The sequence below is a fragment of the Drosophila mauritiana genome, chromosome 3L (genome assembly GCF_004382145.1).
Source record: "Drosophila mauritiana strain mau12 chromosome 3L, ASM438214v1, whole genome shotgun sequence".
Classification (NCBI taxonomy): Eukaryota; Metazoa; Arthropoda; class Insecta; order Diptera; family Drosophilidae; genus Drosophila; species Drosophila mauritiana.
In genome coordinates this window covers 9057426-9073129 of record NC_046669.1, presented here as the reverse complement: position 1 = coordinate 9073129, position 15704 = coordinate 9057426, and the positions used below count along the sequence as shown (strand labels likewise).

The following is a 15704-nucleotide window of genomic DNA, read 5'->3' as shown; positions in this document are numbered from 1 at the left end:
ACTTCAAAGAAGAGTATGACAGAATATTAAGTAAACGAATATTTGCACCATATATCGATATAGTTTTAAATTATTTATACTATTTGTTCAAGTGCTTGTTAAAATAGCTGGTTAACTTTGTAAATACTTAACAAGAATCATTTTGTTCAAGAATAAGCTTAGATAGGCAAACAACTTGTAAAACTCTCATTATAAAACTAAAATTTAACCCTGCCAAAACTATCGATAGCTACCAAAGCAGCCCTGGAAATACAGTTCAAAATTTAAGGACAAGCGCGCATAGCAAATTGGATAAAGATGCCCACAAAGCGCAAGCGCCGATAGCACCGATTCAAACAACAACGATCACTTCAGGCTGTACGAGAAAATTATATGTGCGAGGATTTCGAATCTGGATCAAACAAGAAGGACGAAACCCAAACAAGAGCAAAATACTCTAGGCTAATTAAAAGCAAAGTGAGGGGCAAGGAGCATTCTATCGAAAATGCCTTCGGAGCAGCATACGAATATAAAAGTGGCGGTTCGCGTACGGCCGTATAATGTCCGTGAATTGGAGCAAAAACAGCGTAGTATTATTAAGGTCATGGATCGATCGGCACTACTGTTCGATCCCGACGAGGAGGACGATGAGTTCTTCTTTCAGGGCGCCAAGCAACCGTACCGCGACATCACCAAGCGGATGAACAAAAAGTTGACTATGGAATTCGACAGGGTCTTCGATATAGACAATTCCAACCAGGATCTGTTCGAGGAGTGCACGGCGCCGCTGGTCGACGCGGTGTTAAATGGGTAAGTTATGGCTTATAGCTATCTAAAGCCACTTGAATCCTCACGTACTCATACCACCCACAGATACAACTGCTCGGTATTTGTATATGGAGCCACTGGCGCCGGAAAAACATTCACAATGCTGGGCAGCGAGGCTCATCCGGGTCTGACCTATCTTACCATGCAAGATCTCTTCGATAAGATCCAAGCGCAGAATGATGTGCGCAAGTTCGATGTGGGGGTATCCTATCTAGAGGTGTACAACGAGCATGTGATGAATCTGCTAACCAAATCGGGCCCTTTGAAACTTCGCGAGGACAACAATGGCGTGGTGGTCAGTGGTCTTTGTCTCACGCCCATCTACAGTGCCGAGGAGCTGTTAAGAATGCTGATGCTGGGCAACTCGCATCGCACCCAGCACCCCACAGATGCCAATGCAGAGAGCTCCAGGTCACATGCCATCTTTCAGGTGCACATCAGGATCACGGAGCGCAAGACCGACACGAAAAGGACTGTCAAATTATCCATGATCGATCTAGCGGGCAGTGAGAGGGCGGCCAGCACGAAAGGCATTGGAGTGCGGTTCAAGGAAGGCGCCAGCATCAACAAAAGTCTCTTAGCTTTGGGAAATTGCATCAACAAGCTAGCCGACGGCTTAAAGCACATCCCGTACCGCGACTCGAACCTGACACGCATCCTCAAGGACTCGTTGGGCGGAAATTGTCGCACATTGATGGTGGCCAATGTCTCGATGAGCTCACTGACCTATGAAGACACCTACAACACCCTCAAGTACGCCAGCCGAGCTAAGAAGATACGCACGACTTTGAAACAGAATGTCCTCAAGTCGAAGATGCCTACCGAGTTCTATGTGAAGAAGATCGACGAGGTCGTAGCCGAGAACGAGCGACTCAAGGAGCGCAACAAGGCGCTGGAGGCCAAGGCAACTCAGTTGGAGCGCGCCGGCAATAGTGGATTCGATCCGCAGGAGCTTAAGTCGTGGTACAGCAAGATAGACGCTGTATATGCGGCCGCCCGGCAGCTTCAGGAGCACGTCCTTGGTATGCGTAGCAAGATCAAGAACATCAACTACAGGCAGACATTGAAAAAGGAACTGGAGGAGTTCAGGAAGCTTATGTGTGTCGACCAGCGAGTGTGCCAGGAGGTGAGTTGGATTTTAGATTTAAAATTGTACTAAGAGTACAAATTTGTGCTCATCTAGTGTTCTTCGTTTTCTGTAAAACATTTACATTTATTAAGGCTTTTGGAGCAGAATCAGTCTTGGTCTTAGGCCTAGTCGCCCAGCAGCTCCTTCTGCTTGCTGGCCAGCAACTTGTCCGCCTCCGAGATGAAGCGATCCGCGATGGCAGTGACCTGAGCCTGGGCGGCAAAAGCATCATCCTTGCCCAGTTCCGGTTGTTTTTTCAGCTTCCGAATGTGTTCGTTCTGGACACCTCGTATGGCATCGCGATATTTGACGAACAAAGCTTTGGCATTCTTGGATAGATTTTCCCTGTGCTCCTTGGTGACCTTTGGGATGGGTATGAACAGGGTAGTGCCATCCTGCTGGGGATTTAGGTTCATGCCACTCTTTTCGATAGCCTTAAGGACATCGGGAATCGTTTGCGGGAATCCAATCATGTTGACGATAATTGTCTTGGGATTTTTGCGAGAGATTTGGGCCAGTTCCTGCAGCTCGTGCTCCTGGCCATCGACTTTGATGCGCAGTGTGTCGATGGCTCCGCTGGTGGACCGCAGCGACAGGTGCTTCACAAAGTCCTCCTTCATCTGCATCACGGACTTCTGCATCTGGCTATTCAGGCCATCGAAATTGAGGATCTCGCGCAGCTGCTGCTCATTGATTTCCACCTTGCCCGGCTTTCCCTTGCCGCCTTTTTCCTTCTTTTTGTCCCTACCCTTTGCATAATCGCGCGCCACTTGCAGATATTTCGTATTTTCTAGATTATTTTGCAGGATTAAAGGTAATCTCGGTGAGGAGCTTGTCACCCGCGTCTGGCGCACTCCTAGGGCAGCTAAATGCAGTGCACTTCGCAGCATTTTATTTAAATTTAATCTATTTTGTTTGGATTAAATGCGGAACTGATTTTCAATTGGGCAGCATCAGCTGTTTTTTTTCCTATTCGTAACACTCATCAAACGTAAGGCATGTTTACGTAACGTAACGCTTACGTTGGCGCGTTAATTTGAAAAATATTCAATAAAAAATTTATTGTTATTATGTGTTATTGTACATTAATACCATTTCTTATAAACTTTTAAGGACTTTCGGCGCTTTGCGAACTACATGAGCACACTGACCAGCCAGATGGAGAAGTACAAGGAGGAGTTGCCCAGCTGGCTGAGTAAGATGGAGATTGCCTACCAGGATCTAGAAAGTCTGAAGCGGGAGGTTAACAAATCTAAGGCCTACCAGATACTCATTGTATACGTTAAGTACAAGGATCTCGAGCTGCAGCTGACCAAGCAGAATATCTTCAACAATCACGTGAACGCAATTAACCAGGAGCTGGTTGAGAACTTGGATCTGATGCGAAAGTCCTTCCGAACAGCCTGCGAAGTGCTCAACCAGACATACGATCGCCTGGAGGATGGTCAAAAGCTGACGCCGGAGATTGAGGCGGTCTTCGAAAGGTTGCTGCGAAAGATGCGGTTCGCCGACTCCGAGGCCAATACCAAAATGGCCGAGATGAATCCGCTGGTGGTGCCTGTGGCTCTGCGCAGCGGCAAGGAGGAAGAAGAGCCCACTTGCAGCCTTACGGCCAGCGCCAAAAAGCGACAAAGGCAAGCGGCTCAGAGCGACGACGATCTGCATTTGAGCATGGAGGACTTCGATAGCCAGGACACCGAATCAGATTCCGAAGAGCTGCACAGAACCTTCAAGAGGCCACGAAATCTAAACGAAACGCAGGTCCTGGGTCCCAGCAGCAGTAGTTCCAGCAGCAGTAGCGCAAGGAAGGCTCTCACGGCGACGGTCACCAAGCCGCGAAACGTCCAACAGCGACTGGTCAGCGATCTGATATCGGATCAGAATGTGCGCGGTGGCAATGAAAAGATCAAGAAGGGTAGGGTTTTGCTTTTGAAATCTTCTGCATTATGTATAAACTATTTCATCGCAGCGAAATTTTTTTGTTAATAAGTGTGCATTCACTGGACATGGCTCATAATCATTTATGCATGACGGAAATACTTTATGCTCATTACTTTGGTGTTTAATTGCAGCTCTACTCAAGTCGAATCACTTTACGGCGCAAGGACTTCAGAGAACCTTGGCGGCTGCTTCATTGGCCAAGGAAAACGTAAAATACAACGCCAACTATGTGCGCAAGAGTCCACGAGCGCTAATGGCCAAAGGTGAGTTCGGCAAGCTGGCACGGCTCAATCAGAGATTTTAATGCAATTCTTTGCTGACAGCTCTTGCAGGCACCTCGACGCTGACGAGAAAACCACTGGGATCGGCCAGTAAGGAGCCGCCCTTGGTCAAATTCAATCGAGCAGCTTCGTTCCGCCTGAAGAAGTAGAAAACTTGAATTCCTTCAGTTAGTTTAAACTTGTGTTTGCCTTGAAGTAATAACTATTCCGCCAGGACCGAGACAGATTCATGTTCAAATTAACGATAGCTATAACCATATACATATATAGATAGAACACTAACTCCTCCAAACCTTTAGCTCGTTCGTTCTTTCGTTCTTTTGACCCATTACTTAACCTTGAATTTATTTATGTACTTTTTTATATTTGTTTTGATAAAATGAAAGAAAGCCTTGCGTTACGCGCTATAACTAAAAATATACAGCCGTTTCATCCAGATTGTGTCTGTCGTCTCGATGGTAGAAGCTTTGATCGTTCGGCCAGAACTGGGAGTTGGTTTCCGGATGCGAGGCTAACCGACTGGCGCTGCCACTGCGATAAGGAGCCAGTCCCAGGAGTCCCAGCAGCATGTACAGCAGAGCTCCCAAATTCACACCCAAAAGAAGCAATCCTGGTGCAAGCAGAGGATTCAAAATGGACAGTATGGCAGCTGGAGGTGAGGGAGCAGCCCAGGCAGCCGTCGGCACTCCATCGTATCCGTACTGCACTCGTCGCCAGGGTTTCTTATCGCCAGCAGGAGGTCTCTTTTGCTGCTCGACACCTACTTCAGCGGGTAAATCAAGATCCTGTCGCTTGCCCTCGGCCACCGGAGTGTAGCGGGGCACAAATCCCTTCTCCACCGGGATCTTCTCGTTGCCAGCCACAGATCCACTGCTTGCGCCAGCTAGACAGGCAATAAAGATAAGCGACAGCCACATATCTACGGGTTTGTTTTTCCCGGCCGGCCGGCTGCAATCTTATATAGCCACTTGTTGCTCGCCAAGGGCAAAAAGCGAATCGTGTGGGTCTTGCTAGATGTCAACAAGTTGTCACTCTTCAGTTTTACAATGGTCATATATTTCTATTTGTATAGTTAATAGTTATAATAATGCATATACAAATTGAACTTAAGGTATCAAAGCTTGTCCGAATAATGAGCATAGGTATATATTTGATCTGCGCCGTTTATCAATTATATATGGTACTTAACTTGTCACTTTGTTAATCATATATCGTTATAACAATGCCTACAAATGCTGATCTTAAGGTATCAAAAGGTTATTGTCCGTGAACAAGCCAAACGAGCATACATGTATAGAAAATATTGTAAAGGTTATCGTTTCCCTTTCAGTTTGAACAAGTTTCCGCGGTCTAGTTAAGTCGCTGCGCTTTGAGGAGCACCTGCGGCTGCTCAATCTCCGTCTTGGACTGCACCAGCTTCAGTTCCCGTTCGGCTGCTTTGACTGGGCCGTTTCCACCGCTGGGCAGAGAAGCCACAGTTCGCTTGATCACCGCCTGCAAACTGGCGATGGTTTTCTCGAAAACATTGGCTATATCCTTGCTGCCATGACTGTGGGCCAGGAAAAGGGAGGCGAAGAGATCGCCGGTGCCAGTGAAGACCAAATCCTTGCCACCCTGCTTTGGAATATCAATGGCCAAGCGGGGTCCATTCTGCTGGCTAAGGAAGGCACGCAGAACGCCGGGCTGGCCAAGATCACTGCTGGAAATGACCACTGTTTTGATGCCACGCTGATGGAACCACTCCATTGCCTCCCAAACAGCCGCCTCGCTGCGTACCTCCTTTTCCGTGAGCAGCTCCACCTCGAACTGATTGGGAGTTATGATGTCCGCTAGTGGAATGATCTCGTCCCGATACACGGGCAAAAGCTCCTTGGGCACATAGAGCTGACCGTTGTCACCCATCACCGGATCACAGACGTACACCAGGCCAGGATTAGCTTGACGCAGCTTCTTGAGAATGTGGCCCACCTGGCGCAGGAACAATGGATTGCCAATGTAGCCGGTCAAGAGGTGTGAGTACAATGGCAGCAGCTCGTTCTCCTCCAGACCCTCGAAAATGGTGGCTGAATGGGGTATCTTTTAGTAATGCAAGTAATATATAATATATAGTGATAGTGTTTGACCTTACCCAATTCCTTTTCATTGGAGACGGGACCCTTGAAGGTCTTGTAGCCCGTGTGATTGGAGAACTGGACCGAGTTCAGTGGATCCACATCGAAGCCCAGCAGCTATAAATAGAAAGTGAGTGGGAAACTAGCGAGAGCTAAAGGTCAAGATGGCAGACCTGCAGTGGATAGGTGGCCACCTTGTTTCCCACATAGCCGTGGACCACATGGCTCTGGATGGATAGAACCCGCTTGATGTCCGAATTGGTTGCACCTGCCATTTTCGCCGCTTCTTTCCGTGGAACTTTCCGCGTCGAGTGACCGCCGATCAATGAGCAAATGAAGCTGGTGGGTCTACAAGTCACACACGCACACAGAGGAGATAGCTTATAACCGTGTTATCAGCGAGGGAGCGGGAATTCATAGCTAGCTTCTCTGGCTGATAACTGATAGCTGATAACCGATGAGTGGAACCCCTTAGGCGGAGATTACCGAGTTGAACAGTGAGTGCATTTCGCGTAAGCAAAGTATAAGAGATTGGGACGTCTTTTCGATTAACGAGTCATGTTTGTCCGGCCTTGGAATCCAATCAAATTCATTACAACACCCCCTTTTATCACCACCCCCATGGTGCAGTGTTACCAGGTGGCCATACAGGCAACCACCAGATGTGGATAATCATCTGTTCATGCTATTGACGTAGCCAAAAAATGGATCTGGATCCGTCACTAAGAATCGATTTCTTTTGAAATCAAAAATCTTAAAATGGATATGTATACATATCAATAAAAATATTTCATATTTAGATCGTCTTTTTTAATAAAAAAAACCCTTTTTATAAAGTTAAAATAGTTAAGTAGGTATTGGAAAGTAGAAAAGTACTTACTTTTGAATTTCGGAAACATTTTACTTCCATAATAAAGCCATTACAATATTACTAAAATTTCCTTTTTAATCTCCTATCATTTAATATTATATTTGTCAAAATATTAATTGCCAGTAGTCAAATTCAATTGAAACTGACAAATATTTCAGTGAATTCCCAATAGGTAATATGTAATAAATGTATAATTTAAATGCCATATACAACAAAATGGTTAATTTATTAAAACAGGAATGACAATGTGAACCAATAGGCAATATAGATAATAATTTTGACCTTGTCGATCCAATCCTTCTATGAAGTATTCAACTTATCATTTGTATTTTTACGATCACTGATAACAATTTGGTTTGAATTTTATTTTTGGTTGTACATTTTGGTCGCCAGCTAAAAGTTCGTATGGTGTTCAATCCAAGGTGTTCGGTTCTCAAGATTCGTGAAATATGTAGATCGGAAAAAACAGGTGTATACAATACAAATACGGAGTAGTACAAAAACTCTGCACAAAAGGCAGCAAAGATGTGGGGACAAATGTAGATGTGCTTTATAAGCCACACTGCGATTGGCGTTTACTTCCTTTTAGCTAGTTTGCCACTGAAAGCAAAGTTTTGGTTAGTCTGGGAACTTTGGAAAGGCGTTTCGGAGATTCACCCTAAGATTGGATTGTCCTTGACCCTGACGGGCGGCCTCCTCCTCCCTGCGCTGCATTTCCTCCGCTCTTTGTTGCTGTCGGCGTACGCTGTCCGGATTCTTGATGCCCCGATGTTCGTTCTCCTGGCGACGCTTTTCCGCCGCATCCAACTGCTGCTGGCGGCGCTCCTCCTACAAAATCCACAATGATTTTACCAAAGTTTTACATGTTTTACTATAGGAACATGAAAATTTACAGGCGATGGCATCAGGTTGGTTTCCTCGGCGCTTTGGCCGCAGCAGGATAGACAGGCTCCCATGGTGTTAAATTGAATTGAATCTACTCTGTAAGCTATAGTATGGTTTTGTTTTTAGTTTTTTATTACTTTTTCGAATAATAAGGCTTCCTTTTGGAATTTTGCTTGGTTTTCGCAATCCCTTTTCGCTTTGTTTTGCTGTCACAGCTGATTGGATAACAGCGTGCTGTTATGCTAAATTTCTGAGCTGTCGTGCGCAACAGCTGGTGGCAAAAAGAAGAAGAAGAAGAGCATAAAACGCTCAGATCTTTTAAAATTGGACCAATAAATTAATATCGTAGCGCCCGTTCTAATTGTTCGTATCGTGGATTCGGAGAAGCGGCCAATAATCTTGAGAGAACCCATTTAATTTTACACTAACAGTTGCGGGTGTAAAAAAATTTCAGTGTGGTTTCATATTCTCTTTGCTTTCAATTTGTGTGTGTGAGTGTGCAGCAAAACAACTAAATTAGTGACGCTTAATTGCTAAATTACTCAAGTGTTAAATTTACTTTACTTCAAAATGCTGGATGTTCCACATGAAGCTAAGGTAAGTTTTAAAGTTTACAGTTGAAAGGTAATAGAGAAAAATGAGATTCCCGTTATATTTCGCTTCCTCTCATTCCAAGCCGCTCTGGCTGTGCTTGTGTGTGTGTGTGTGAGTGCAGCTTGCATATTCCAACGCATTTTGCCGGTTCCAGTTGGACTCTATTTATGGGCCAATTTCCTTAGTTCAAATTGTCTTGACTGGTTTTTTCCTTTAGTTTTCTCTGCCTTATGCATTGGCAATTGCTTAGCGCTAACCTTCAAGTGACCTTAAGCGTATGAGCGTGTGTCGCCTTCGCTGCCATGGTTCCATAAGTGTGTGTGAGTCTCTGTCTTTTTGGGGAAACCAAGCAAAGAGAATTAGCTTGGTATTTGTTGTCAGTTGGACTAATCGTGGAAGATATCAGCTTAGTTCTTATCACTGGAACATGCCGCGGGAAATGTAGTAGCGGAATCCGGGAATGAATTGTTTTTGTTTTCTTGTACTGATAAGCGCCCCCTACTCTCTTGCTCACCGCCCATCAACAACCCCTACCCGCCACACCCCCTCGCTTTGGAATGCCGGCTTGGCACTTCCACTTATTCCTTTTGTTTAATTTTTGTTTTGCTCAACAACTTACGCACACATGTACTCATCCATCAGCAGAAGTTTGTTGTTGCTGGTTCCTATATATATAATTTTTTTTGCTATCACTTGTTGCTGGCTTCACTTCCACTTGTCGCCGCGTTTTTCAGTGTCGTTCTGCCACTGCCGACGTCAACGTCGCAGCTGCCGCCGCCGCGAGTTGGAAAAATTTTGTATTGAAATTCAAATTTCGTTTGGATCCCAGCTTTATTTTCAATTGCACACTCGACCGGAGAGCTTCGTTTTGGCGTCAATCTCCTCTCTCGTTCTTTCGTTCGTAACGCGAGTGCATAGTCAAACACTAGAAAAGTTGAGATTCTCGTTGTGAGATATTGCTATATAGTGCTCCATAGTTCACAATGCCCTCCGGTATAAGACCCATCGATGTTCTGCTGGAACGTGCCGGTGTAAGTTCTCTAGATTCTACTCAACCCAGAATGACCGTGTAATTTTATATTTGGGCCAAGATCAAACAGTTAAATATATCTGATTCTTATAACTTATAACAAAGTCTTTATGTTTGATGGACTATTAAAAAAAAGCTTTGCTTGAAACACGTCATAGATCAGTCATTACCGCATACAAAATCCCTCAAACGATGAAATTAAACTGCAGATTATTAACGAAATGTACGAGTTGTCAATAAAAAAAAACCCAAAAATATATATATGAGAAACACACCTTTGTAAATATGTTCTTATCATGTAAAAATAAATGAACGCGTAAATTCAAAAGGTTATCAGTTGTGTCGACCTAAGAATGCGTATATATTCCAGTAATCACAATACTTTTATACGTTTACCCGCTTAATCAATTATTTTCAGTTGAATAGAAAATGTTCTCTTTTTAAAACAATCATTTTAAAAATATTAATATTCTCAGAATCATTATATACGGGGAAATGAGTTCGTATCTTATCTGCGAAGCGAAATACAACACTGGAGAAAGTCATTTAATTAGCGTTAATTTCTAGGTTGACAACTATGGGTTATTTTACTTTTTAGCACAGGATTTTATTCCTTGGAACTCGATATTGCAAGATATATTGTTTTAATCCAAGGAATTGCATACTTTTTGGATTCTATTTGAATTCTACCCCAACGATATAAAATGTTCAAAAAAAAGGGTGTTTCCTCAAGGTCGAATGACTGTATTCAAATTTAATAGAACTCAAGCATTCCGTTTTTAATGTAGTTTTCCCATCTAAGAAGTTTTCCTGGAAAACCACATACCCATATAATCCACAAGTACCGGATATTAAACATTTGGCGCGTGTGATCTTTAAGATCTCTCTGTTATAAGTTCATAATGAAGTGCATAAGCCTTTTGCCAAAGAAAAAAGCGGCACAAGTGGAAGCCTCAATGAAGCGTTAGCAAATTATCTCCAGCATGTTGACCTTGCCGAAGTTCAAACACCTGCCCTCTGACTTCGGCTTATCGTTGGGGCTCGGAATGGCTCATTGGCGGAAAGTGCGGTTGCTTTATAAATAACCCACATGCAATCGTCTGGCATCGTCGTAGGCGCCGTGGGCGTGGCACGTCTTTTTTTTTCACTCTACCCTCTACTCATTATTCCGTGTTTTGCGTAATGATTTCGAAAAGTAAACAGCAAAATAAAAGCGATTACAGCAATTATTTTGCATAAGTCAGTTGCATTTGTCTGCTTTGATTGACAATGCTTAAGCCCGATCCGAACGCTAGGTGGCGCTGCTCACTCTTCACCTGTTTTTTATATTTTTGAGTTTTTCTTTATTCTTTCTAACGTTTTTGTTTGGGTTTAGCTTTGTTTACCCCACGTATATTGGGGTTTGCCATCTGCATGAGCTAATGACGACCTTGCCAGAATGCCAATGTCAAATCTATAGATAAATTGTTAATATTTACCCAACAATAATTGTAGGTCTTTTGATTTCATATTCCCTAAATCATTATTATCATGATATCAAGTGATAAGAAATAGCCTTGTTATAAAAGGTCCAAGAACATTGATAAGAAATTGACCAAGTTGCTTGGACCATATTTCGCCATGCCAATATAGATTGCAGTAATAGGCAAAATTATGTTAATTGTGAAATATAATTTTGATTAAGAGGCCACGCTTTTGCGATATTGATATGATGTAGAAATTACGGGTACATGACTTTAGGAACGCTCAGATTAAGTGATTAGATCCCGAAAACGTAAAACCACGATGAGGTTTTATAATTCTCAAGATTAGTTATCAGCCGGCGGCGATTCTAGAGGCGGTTGACAAACTAGCGAATTTGTTAATTATTACACAACTTTCCGGGGCAGTTGCATTTTTAGAGGTCGTTTCATGGGACATTAGACTGGGATCTAAATCCCAAATGCCTAGCGCTTATCTCTGTAATCATCCTTGACAAACTTGGAATGTCGAACTCATCATTATACGGGTAAATGGTCGGGGCTTGTTGGGTCCACCGATGATTACTAGTTGAACATTGTTTACTGTGTTATACCTTTAAAAAATAACTTATTATATACATTTTTCCCGGTCATCAATTTGCATAATAGTGTGTTTAAAAAAACTTCTGTACTTTATTTCCATGTATGACAGAATAATAATTTTCCGTGCATTTAAGAATGTATCATATCCTAATTACTTTTTATCATTATTATTTTTGTTAAGTGCACTTAAAGATAACTTCCCGTAGTTGCATTTTTGGGGCACTCCTCGTGGTATTTGACTTCACAGCTAGCACTATGGTTCCTAAAATCCTCAAGACTGGGCAAGTGTTTAAATAGGATTTTCTTGTTAAAGTAGCTATCGTTATCCTCGGGCTCTTCAGGTTCTCCAGCCAGGCGTTTCTTTAACGATTCCTGCATTCCCCAAATGATGGGTTGACCCTTGCACATCAGAAGCTTTAAGCAACCAGCGGTTTTACCCTCCTCGGGTTGTTCCTTGGCCTCGATCATGTCTAGTATGTACTCGGGCAAATCCCGATCCATGATATCCTTGATAAGTCGTTTGCTATAGCGATCTGTACGTTGCATAAACCAATCGATGGGCGAGCCCATAGATAGGGAACGTGGTCGATGATCGCTGGGTTCATACAGGGATTCCGTAGCATCGATTAAAGATGTTCCACCTCCTCGAGTTACCTGCAGCAGGGAGCTTCCAATCTGAAATGATTAAAGGGTTAAGGTTAAAACAAAGAGTGAATGGAATGAACTTACCGCCTGAGCAACCATAATCAAAGCATTTAAGGCTAGGGCTCCTATTTTCCGCGTATCAAAACCCACCATCCTCAACATATTGGAGAGCATTTGCCCGGAGTCGAAGGATATCGGCGGAGGTTTTCGGGAAGTGCTCTCCACCGGAGGTTCTTCCTGTGCATTTTCCGTTTCCGATTGCTGCTCCGATTGATCCTCCTCCTGTTCCTCCGCACCATTGTTTTGCCGCAGTCCTTGGAATCCACTCTGGGCGTAGCTAATCAAATTGGGTACATGTGTCATTGAATTGCCGGAGAAGGCCTTGGCCACCAGATTAGCCACATCTGCGGCCGTATTGATGCCAAACATTTGCCCCGCCATTTTCAAGCCATCACCAAAGTTGTCCATCACACCCGAGGAGACCTCCTGGCCACCCCAATAGAGTAGCAAACTTAATAGCAGCCAGCGACTTGTCATCACAAGGTTTGAGGGAAAACTGTCGCCGATCCAGAGGCTCCTTGGTCTTTGGCAACGCCCTCGTCTGAGTGGCAACCCAAGCTTGTAATTGGACTTACGACAGCTCCAGCAATAGCAATAATTTTGTCAGCGTTTCCTCCACTAATTTTGTCACTTGAGTGCATCTGCCGGATGCGCTTTGCTAGTCACACTAATCGATGCGGCTCTAAAGTTTCTTCAAGTGTAACTTATGGTTTTGTTTTGCCGTTGTATTATCAACAGGTGCGCGGCCACCAGCGAGCACCGTCCGACTCCAAGGAGTTCCATGAGGTGACCAAACGGGATGCACTACGTCTGCTGGAGCACGATGTGGACCGTCTGCTGGAGACCACTGAGAAGGCCCGCCAGCCTGCCCTCAAGGCGGAAATGGGTCGTTTCGCCGATCTGTTCGGACGTTTCATTCAGGAAGGTAAGTCTTTATTAAATATGCATTTAATATTTGTTTTTTATAACTAATCCATCTTTCAGAGGGTCCCGCATTGGACTGGAACAAGATTCAGAAGCTACCTGAGAATGCTGTGATGAACTACTCGAATCTTAAGTCGCCCAAGAACGAGCAGGTATGCAGAGGGCTTGTCTTCAGACCCACAAAGAATAAAAAGAACACTCCAATTTATCCCCATCATAACTTTATACCGAAAGCAAAAAACCCAGTCGAACTCATCCTGATGATATTTGTTTTACCAACTCTGCATATTTTCATGTTATTTGATTTGAATACTGAATATGGCTATGTCTGCCTATAAATACTATGCATAATCGTGTGTATCGCACCTAGAATGAGGTAAAGCGTTTTCCCTTACCTAAACTTCTACGCTTCTTGGCTCTCACTCTTAAAATACAAATATGTATCTATTTCGCTCCCGCTCAAATCTAATCTCAATGGGCTTTGGACGCTTTGTTTAGATTTTGGACCTAGTTTTGTTGTAGTTTGGCTTTAGTTTGTAATAATTGCGCTGTAGTACTAAACCCAAATGAAATTCGGCTATCACTGCAGCTTAACCAAATCCACCCAAATGTTATTTAATGTTAAAGTATTTGTAGTAATTGTATCGATTTGCATTTAGATCCGCAACATGTTGGATAAATTGGTGGTCATCAAGCTGAACGGTGGTTTGGGCACCTCCATGGGTTGCCATGGTCCCAAGAGTGTGATTCCCGTGCGTTCGGACCTTACTTTCCTGGATCTGACCGTGCAGCAAATCGAGCATCTCAACAAGACCTACGATGCCAATGTTCCGCTGGTACTGATGAACTCCTTTAACACCGACGAGGATACCGAGAAGATCGTGCGCAAGTACAAAGGATTCCGTGTGCAGATCCACACCTTCAACCAGAGCTGCTTCCCGCGCATCAGTCGCGAGCACTACCTGCCGGTGGCCAAAGACTTTGACGTCGAAAAGGATATGGAGGCGTAAGTATCTCGAACTTCCAAAAAATTTACCGTGCTAAACAAATTCAAATTCCTACTTCAGCTGGTATCCACCTGGACACGGTGACTTCTACGATACCTTCCGCAACTCTGGTCTGCTGAAGAAGTTCATTGAGGAGGGCCGCGAGTACTGCTTCTTGTCCAACATCGATAACCTGGGCGCCACCGTCGATCTGAACATCCTTAACAAGCTGGTGGGCGAGGAGCGTGCCACCACTCCTGTGGAGTTTGTCATGGAGGTCACCGACAAGACCCGTGCTGACGTTAAGGTGAGATATAGTTGTATACATAATATACATATATATTTATTTAAATTTAATACTCAATATTTTGGTTCTTCTTTTTTCCAGGGTGGTACTCTCATTCAAATGGAAAACAAGCTGCGCCTGTTGGAAATTGCCCAAGTGCCCCCAGAGCATGTGGATGACTTCAAGTCGGTTAAGACCTTCAAGTTCTTTAATACCAACAACATTTGGGCCAACCTGGCAGGTAAGTAATTACCAAAAATTATATATATAAAAATGTCTAAAAGTCTTCTCTCTTTTTTAATTACTTTAGCCATTGATCGCGTTTTGCGTGAGCGTACCCTAAACATGGAAATTATTGTGAACAACAAGACGCTGGAGAATGGAACCCGTGTCATTCAGCTAGAGACTGCTGTGGGTGCGGCCATGAAGTGCTTTGACGGCGCCATCGGCATCAATGTGCCCCGTTCCCGTTTCTTGCCCGTGAAGAAGTCTTCAGATCTGCTGCTGGTCATGTCTAATTTGTATACGCTTAAAAACGGCAGCCTGGTAATGTCGCCACAGCGAATGTTCCCTACCACGCCACTCGTCAAGCTGGGAGAGAACCACTTCTCGAAGGTGAAGGAGTTCCTGGGTCGCTTCGCCAACATCCCGGATATCATTGAGCTGGATCACTTGACCGTGAGCGGAGATGTGACTTTCGGTCGTGGCGTTTCTTTGCGCGTAAGTTAAAATAATATTGAATGGCGTTTTGAATATGCTTATAAAATGCCTTCACTTGATTCTGCAGGGCACTGTGATCATCATTGCCAACCATGGCGATCGTATCGATATCCCAGCTGGAGCCATTCTGGAGAACAAGATTGTATCTGGCAATATGCGCATCTTGGACCATTAAATCAAATCCTGTGCAATTGGATATCGTCTCACTAACTGTAGCCTAATTTTCTAAGTTTTATGTAGTAGCCATGTTCGCGTTCCAAATTTCCAATTACGAATTTCATTTAGCCAATTGTTGTAAGCACAAAGTGTGTCATCTGTATATATCGTTAAGTAGAAACCAGTCAGGTTTTTTAACCAAAAGCAAATTGCAA

General features: G+C 43.9%; 7 protein-coding genes across 10 annotated transcripts; 2 read left to right on the top strand and 5 right to left on the bottom strand.

Annotated features, from left to right (window-relative positions):
* The first annotated feature begins 291 nt into the window (after positions 1-291).
* On the top strand, positions 292-4596 carry LOC117139559 (kinesin-like protein KIF18A). The gene is made up of 5 exons (XM_033301954.1): positions 292-789; positions 853-1933; positions 3050-3851; positions 4009-4140; positions 4201-4596. Exons 1-5 carry the CDS (start codon positions 485-487, stop codon positions 4305-4307), a joined length of 2427 nt encoding a protein of 808 aa, XP_033157845.1. The 5' UTR covers positions 292-484; the 3' UTR covers positions 4308-4596.
* Positions 2000-2893, bottom strand: LOC117139561 (ribosome-recycling factor, mitochondrial). Its single transcript, XM_033301957.1, has one exon. It carries the CDS (start codon positions 2824-2826, stop codon positions 2062-2064), a length of 765 nt encoding a protein of 254 aa, XP_033157848.1. The 5' UTR covers positions 2827-2893; the 3' UTR covers positions 2000-2061.
* Positions 4554-5212, bottom strand: LOC117139562. The gene has a single exon (XM_033301958.1). The coding sequence runs from the start codon at positions 5073-5075 to the stop codon at positions 4569-4571; it is 507 nt and encodes a 168-aa protein (XP_033157849.1). The 5' UTR covers positions 5076-5212; the 3' UTR covers positions 4554-4568.
* A 76-nt stretch (positions 5213-5288) lies between these two features.
* LOC117139560 (pyridoxal kinase) lies at positions 5289-6886 on the bottom strand. Its single transcript, XM_033301955.1, has 3 exons — positions 6443-6886; positions 6287-6386; positions 5289-6221 (listed from the first exon to the last, which is right to left on the bottom strand). Exons 1-3 carry the CDS (start codon positions 6542-6544, stop codon positions 5509-5511), a joined length of 915 nt encoding a protein of 304 aa, XP_033157846.1. The 5' UTR covers positions 6545-6886; the 3' UTR covers positions 5289-5508.
* A 461-nt stretch (positions 6887-7347) lies between these two features.
* On the bottom strand, positions 7348-8228 carry LOC117140003 (small VCP/p97-interacting protein). Its single transcript, XM_033302714.1, has 3 exons — positions 8034-8228; positions 7798-7968; positions 7348-7740 (listed from the first exon to the last, which is right to left on the bottom strand). Exons 1-3 carry the CDS (start codon positions 8094-8096, stop codon positions 7726-7728), a joined length of 249 nt encoding a protein of 82 aa, XP_033158605.1. The 5' UTR covers positions 8097-8228; the 3' UTR covers positions 7348-7725.
* Positions 8229-8318: 90 nt separating this feature from the next.
* On the top strand, positions 8319-15608 carry LOC117140000 (UTP--glucose-1-phosphate uridylyltransferase). 4 transcript variants are annotated; one of them, XM_033302709.1, is made up of 9 exons: positions 8319-8622; positions 13156-13342; positions 13402-13493; positions 13712-13717; positions 14001-14347; positions 14409-14634; positions 14716-14854; positions 14924-15333; positions 15401-15608. In XM_033302709.1, exons 1-9 carry the CDS (start codon positions 8596-8598, stop codon positions 15506-15508), a joined length of 1542 nt encoding a protein of 513 aa, XP_033158600.1. In that variant the 5' UTR covers positions 8319-8595; the 3' UTR covers positions 15509-15608. The 4 variants fall into 4 exon arrangements, with proteins under 4 accessions (XP_033158600.1, XP_033158601.1, XP_033158598.1 ...); XM_033302707.1 differs by lacking the exon at positions 8319-8622 and adding an exon at positions 9457-9650; XM_033302710.1 differs by lacking the exon at positions 13712-13717.
* On the bottom strand, positions 11714-12894 carry LOC117140002. Its single transcript, XM_033302713.1, has 2 exons — positions 12442-12894; positions 11714-12387 (listed from the first exon to the last, which is right to left on the bottom strand). The coding sequence occupies exons 1-2, from the start codon at positions 12892-12894 to the stop codon at positions 11899-11901; spliced, it is 942 nt and encodes a 313-aa protein (XP_033158604.1). The 3' UTR covers positions 11714-11898.
* Positions 15609-15704: the final 96 nt, after the last annotated feature.

Coding starts and splice junctions, on each gene's coding strand:
- LOC117139559 (XM_033301954.1), top strand. CDS start 485: ATGCCTTCGGAGCAGCATACGAATATAAAAGTGGCGGTTCGCGTACGG. Junction 3,852..4,008: donor CAATGAAAAGATCAAGAAGG/GTAGGGTTTTGC, acceptor GTTTAATTGCAG/CTCTACTCAAGTCGAATCAC. Junction 4,141..4,200: donor ACGAGCGCTAATGGCCAAAG/GTGAGTTCGGCA, acceptor CTTTGCTGACAG/CTCTTGCAGGCACCTCGACG.
- LOC117139561 (XM_033301957.1), bottom strand. CDS start 2,826: ATGCTGCGAAGTGCACTGCATTTAGCTGCCCTAGGAGTGCGCCAGACG.
- LOC117139562 (XM_033301958.1), bottom strand. CDS start 5,075: ATGTGGCTGTCGCTTATCTTTATTGCCTGTCTAGCTGGCGCAAGCAGT.
- LOC117139560 (XM_033301955.1), bottom strand. CDS start 6,544: ATGGCAGGTGCAACCAATTCGGACATCAAGCGGGTTCTATCCATCCAG. Junction 6,387..6,442: donor TGGCCACCTATCCACTGCAG/GTCTGCCATCTT, acceptor TTCTATTTATAG/CTGCTGGGCTTCGATGTGGA. Junction 6,222..6,286: donor CTCCAATGAAAAGGAATTGG/GTAAGGTCAAAC, acceptor TACCCCATTCAG/CCACCATTTTCGAGGGTCTG.
- LOC117140003 (XM_033302714.1), bottom strand. CDS start 8,096: ATGGGAGCCTGTCTATCCTGCTGCGGCCAAAGCGCCGAGGAAACCAAC. Junction 7,969..8,033: donor CCAACCTGATGCCATCGCCT/GTAAATTTTCAT, acceptor TGGATTTTGTAG/GAGGAGCGCCGCCAGCAGCA.
- LOC117140000 (XM_033302707.1), top strand. CDS start 9,603: ATGCCCTCCGGTATAAGACCCATCGATGTTCTGCTGGAACGTGCCGGT. Junction 9,651..13,155: donor TTCTGCTGGAACGTGCCGGT/GTAAGTTCTCTA, acceptor TATTATCAACAG/GTGCGCGGCCACCAGCGAGC. Junction 14,855..14,923: donor CATTTGGGCCAACCTGGCAG/GTAAGTAATTAC, acceptor TAATTACTTTAG/CCATTGATCGCGTTTTGCGT.
- LOC117140002 (XM_033302713.1), bottom strand. CDS start 12,894: ATGACAAGTCGCTGGCTGCTATTAAGTTTGCTACTCTATTGGGGTGGC. Junction 12,388..12,441: donor TGATTATGGTTGCTCAGGCG/GTAAGTTCATTC, acceptor TAATCATTTCAG/ATTGGAAGCTCCCTGCTGCA.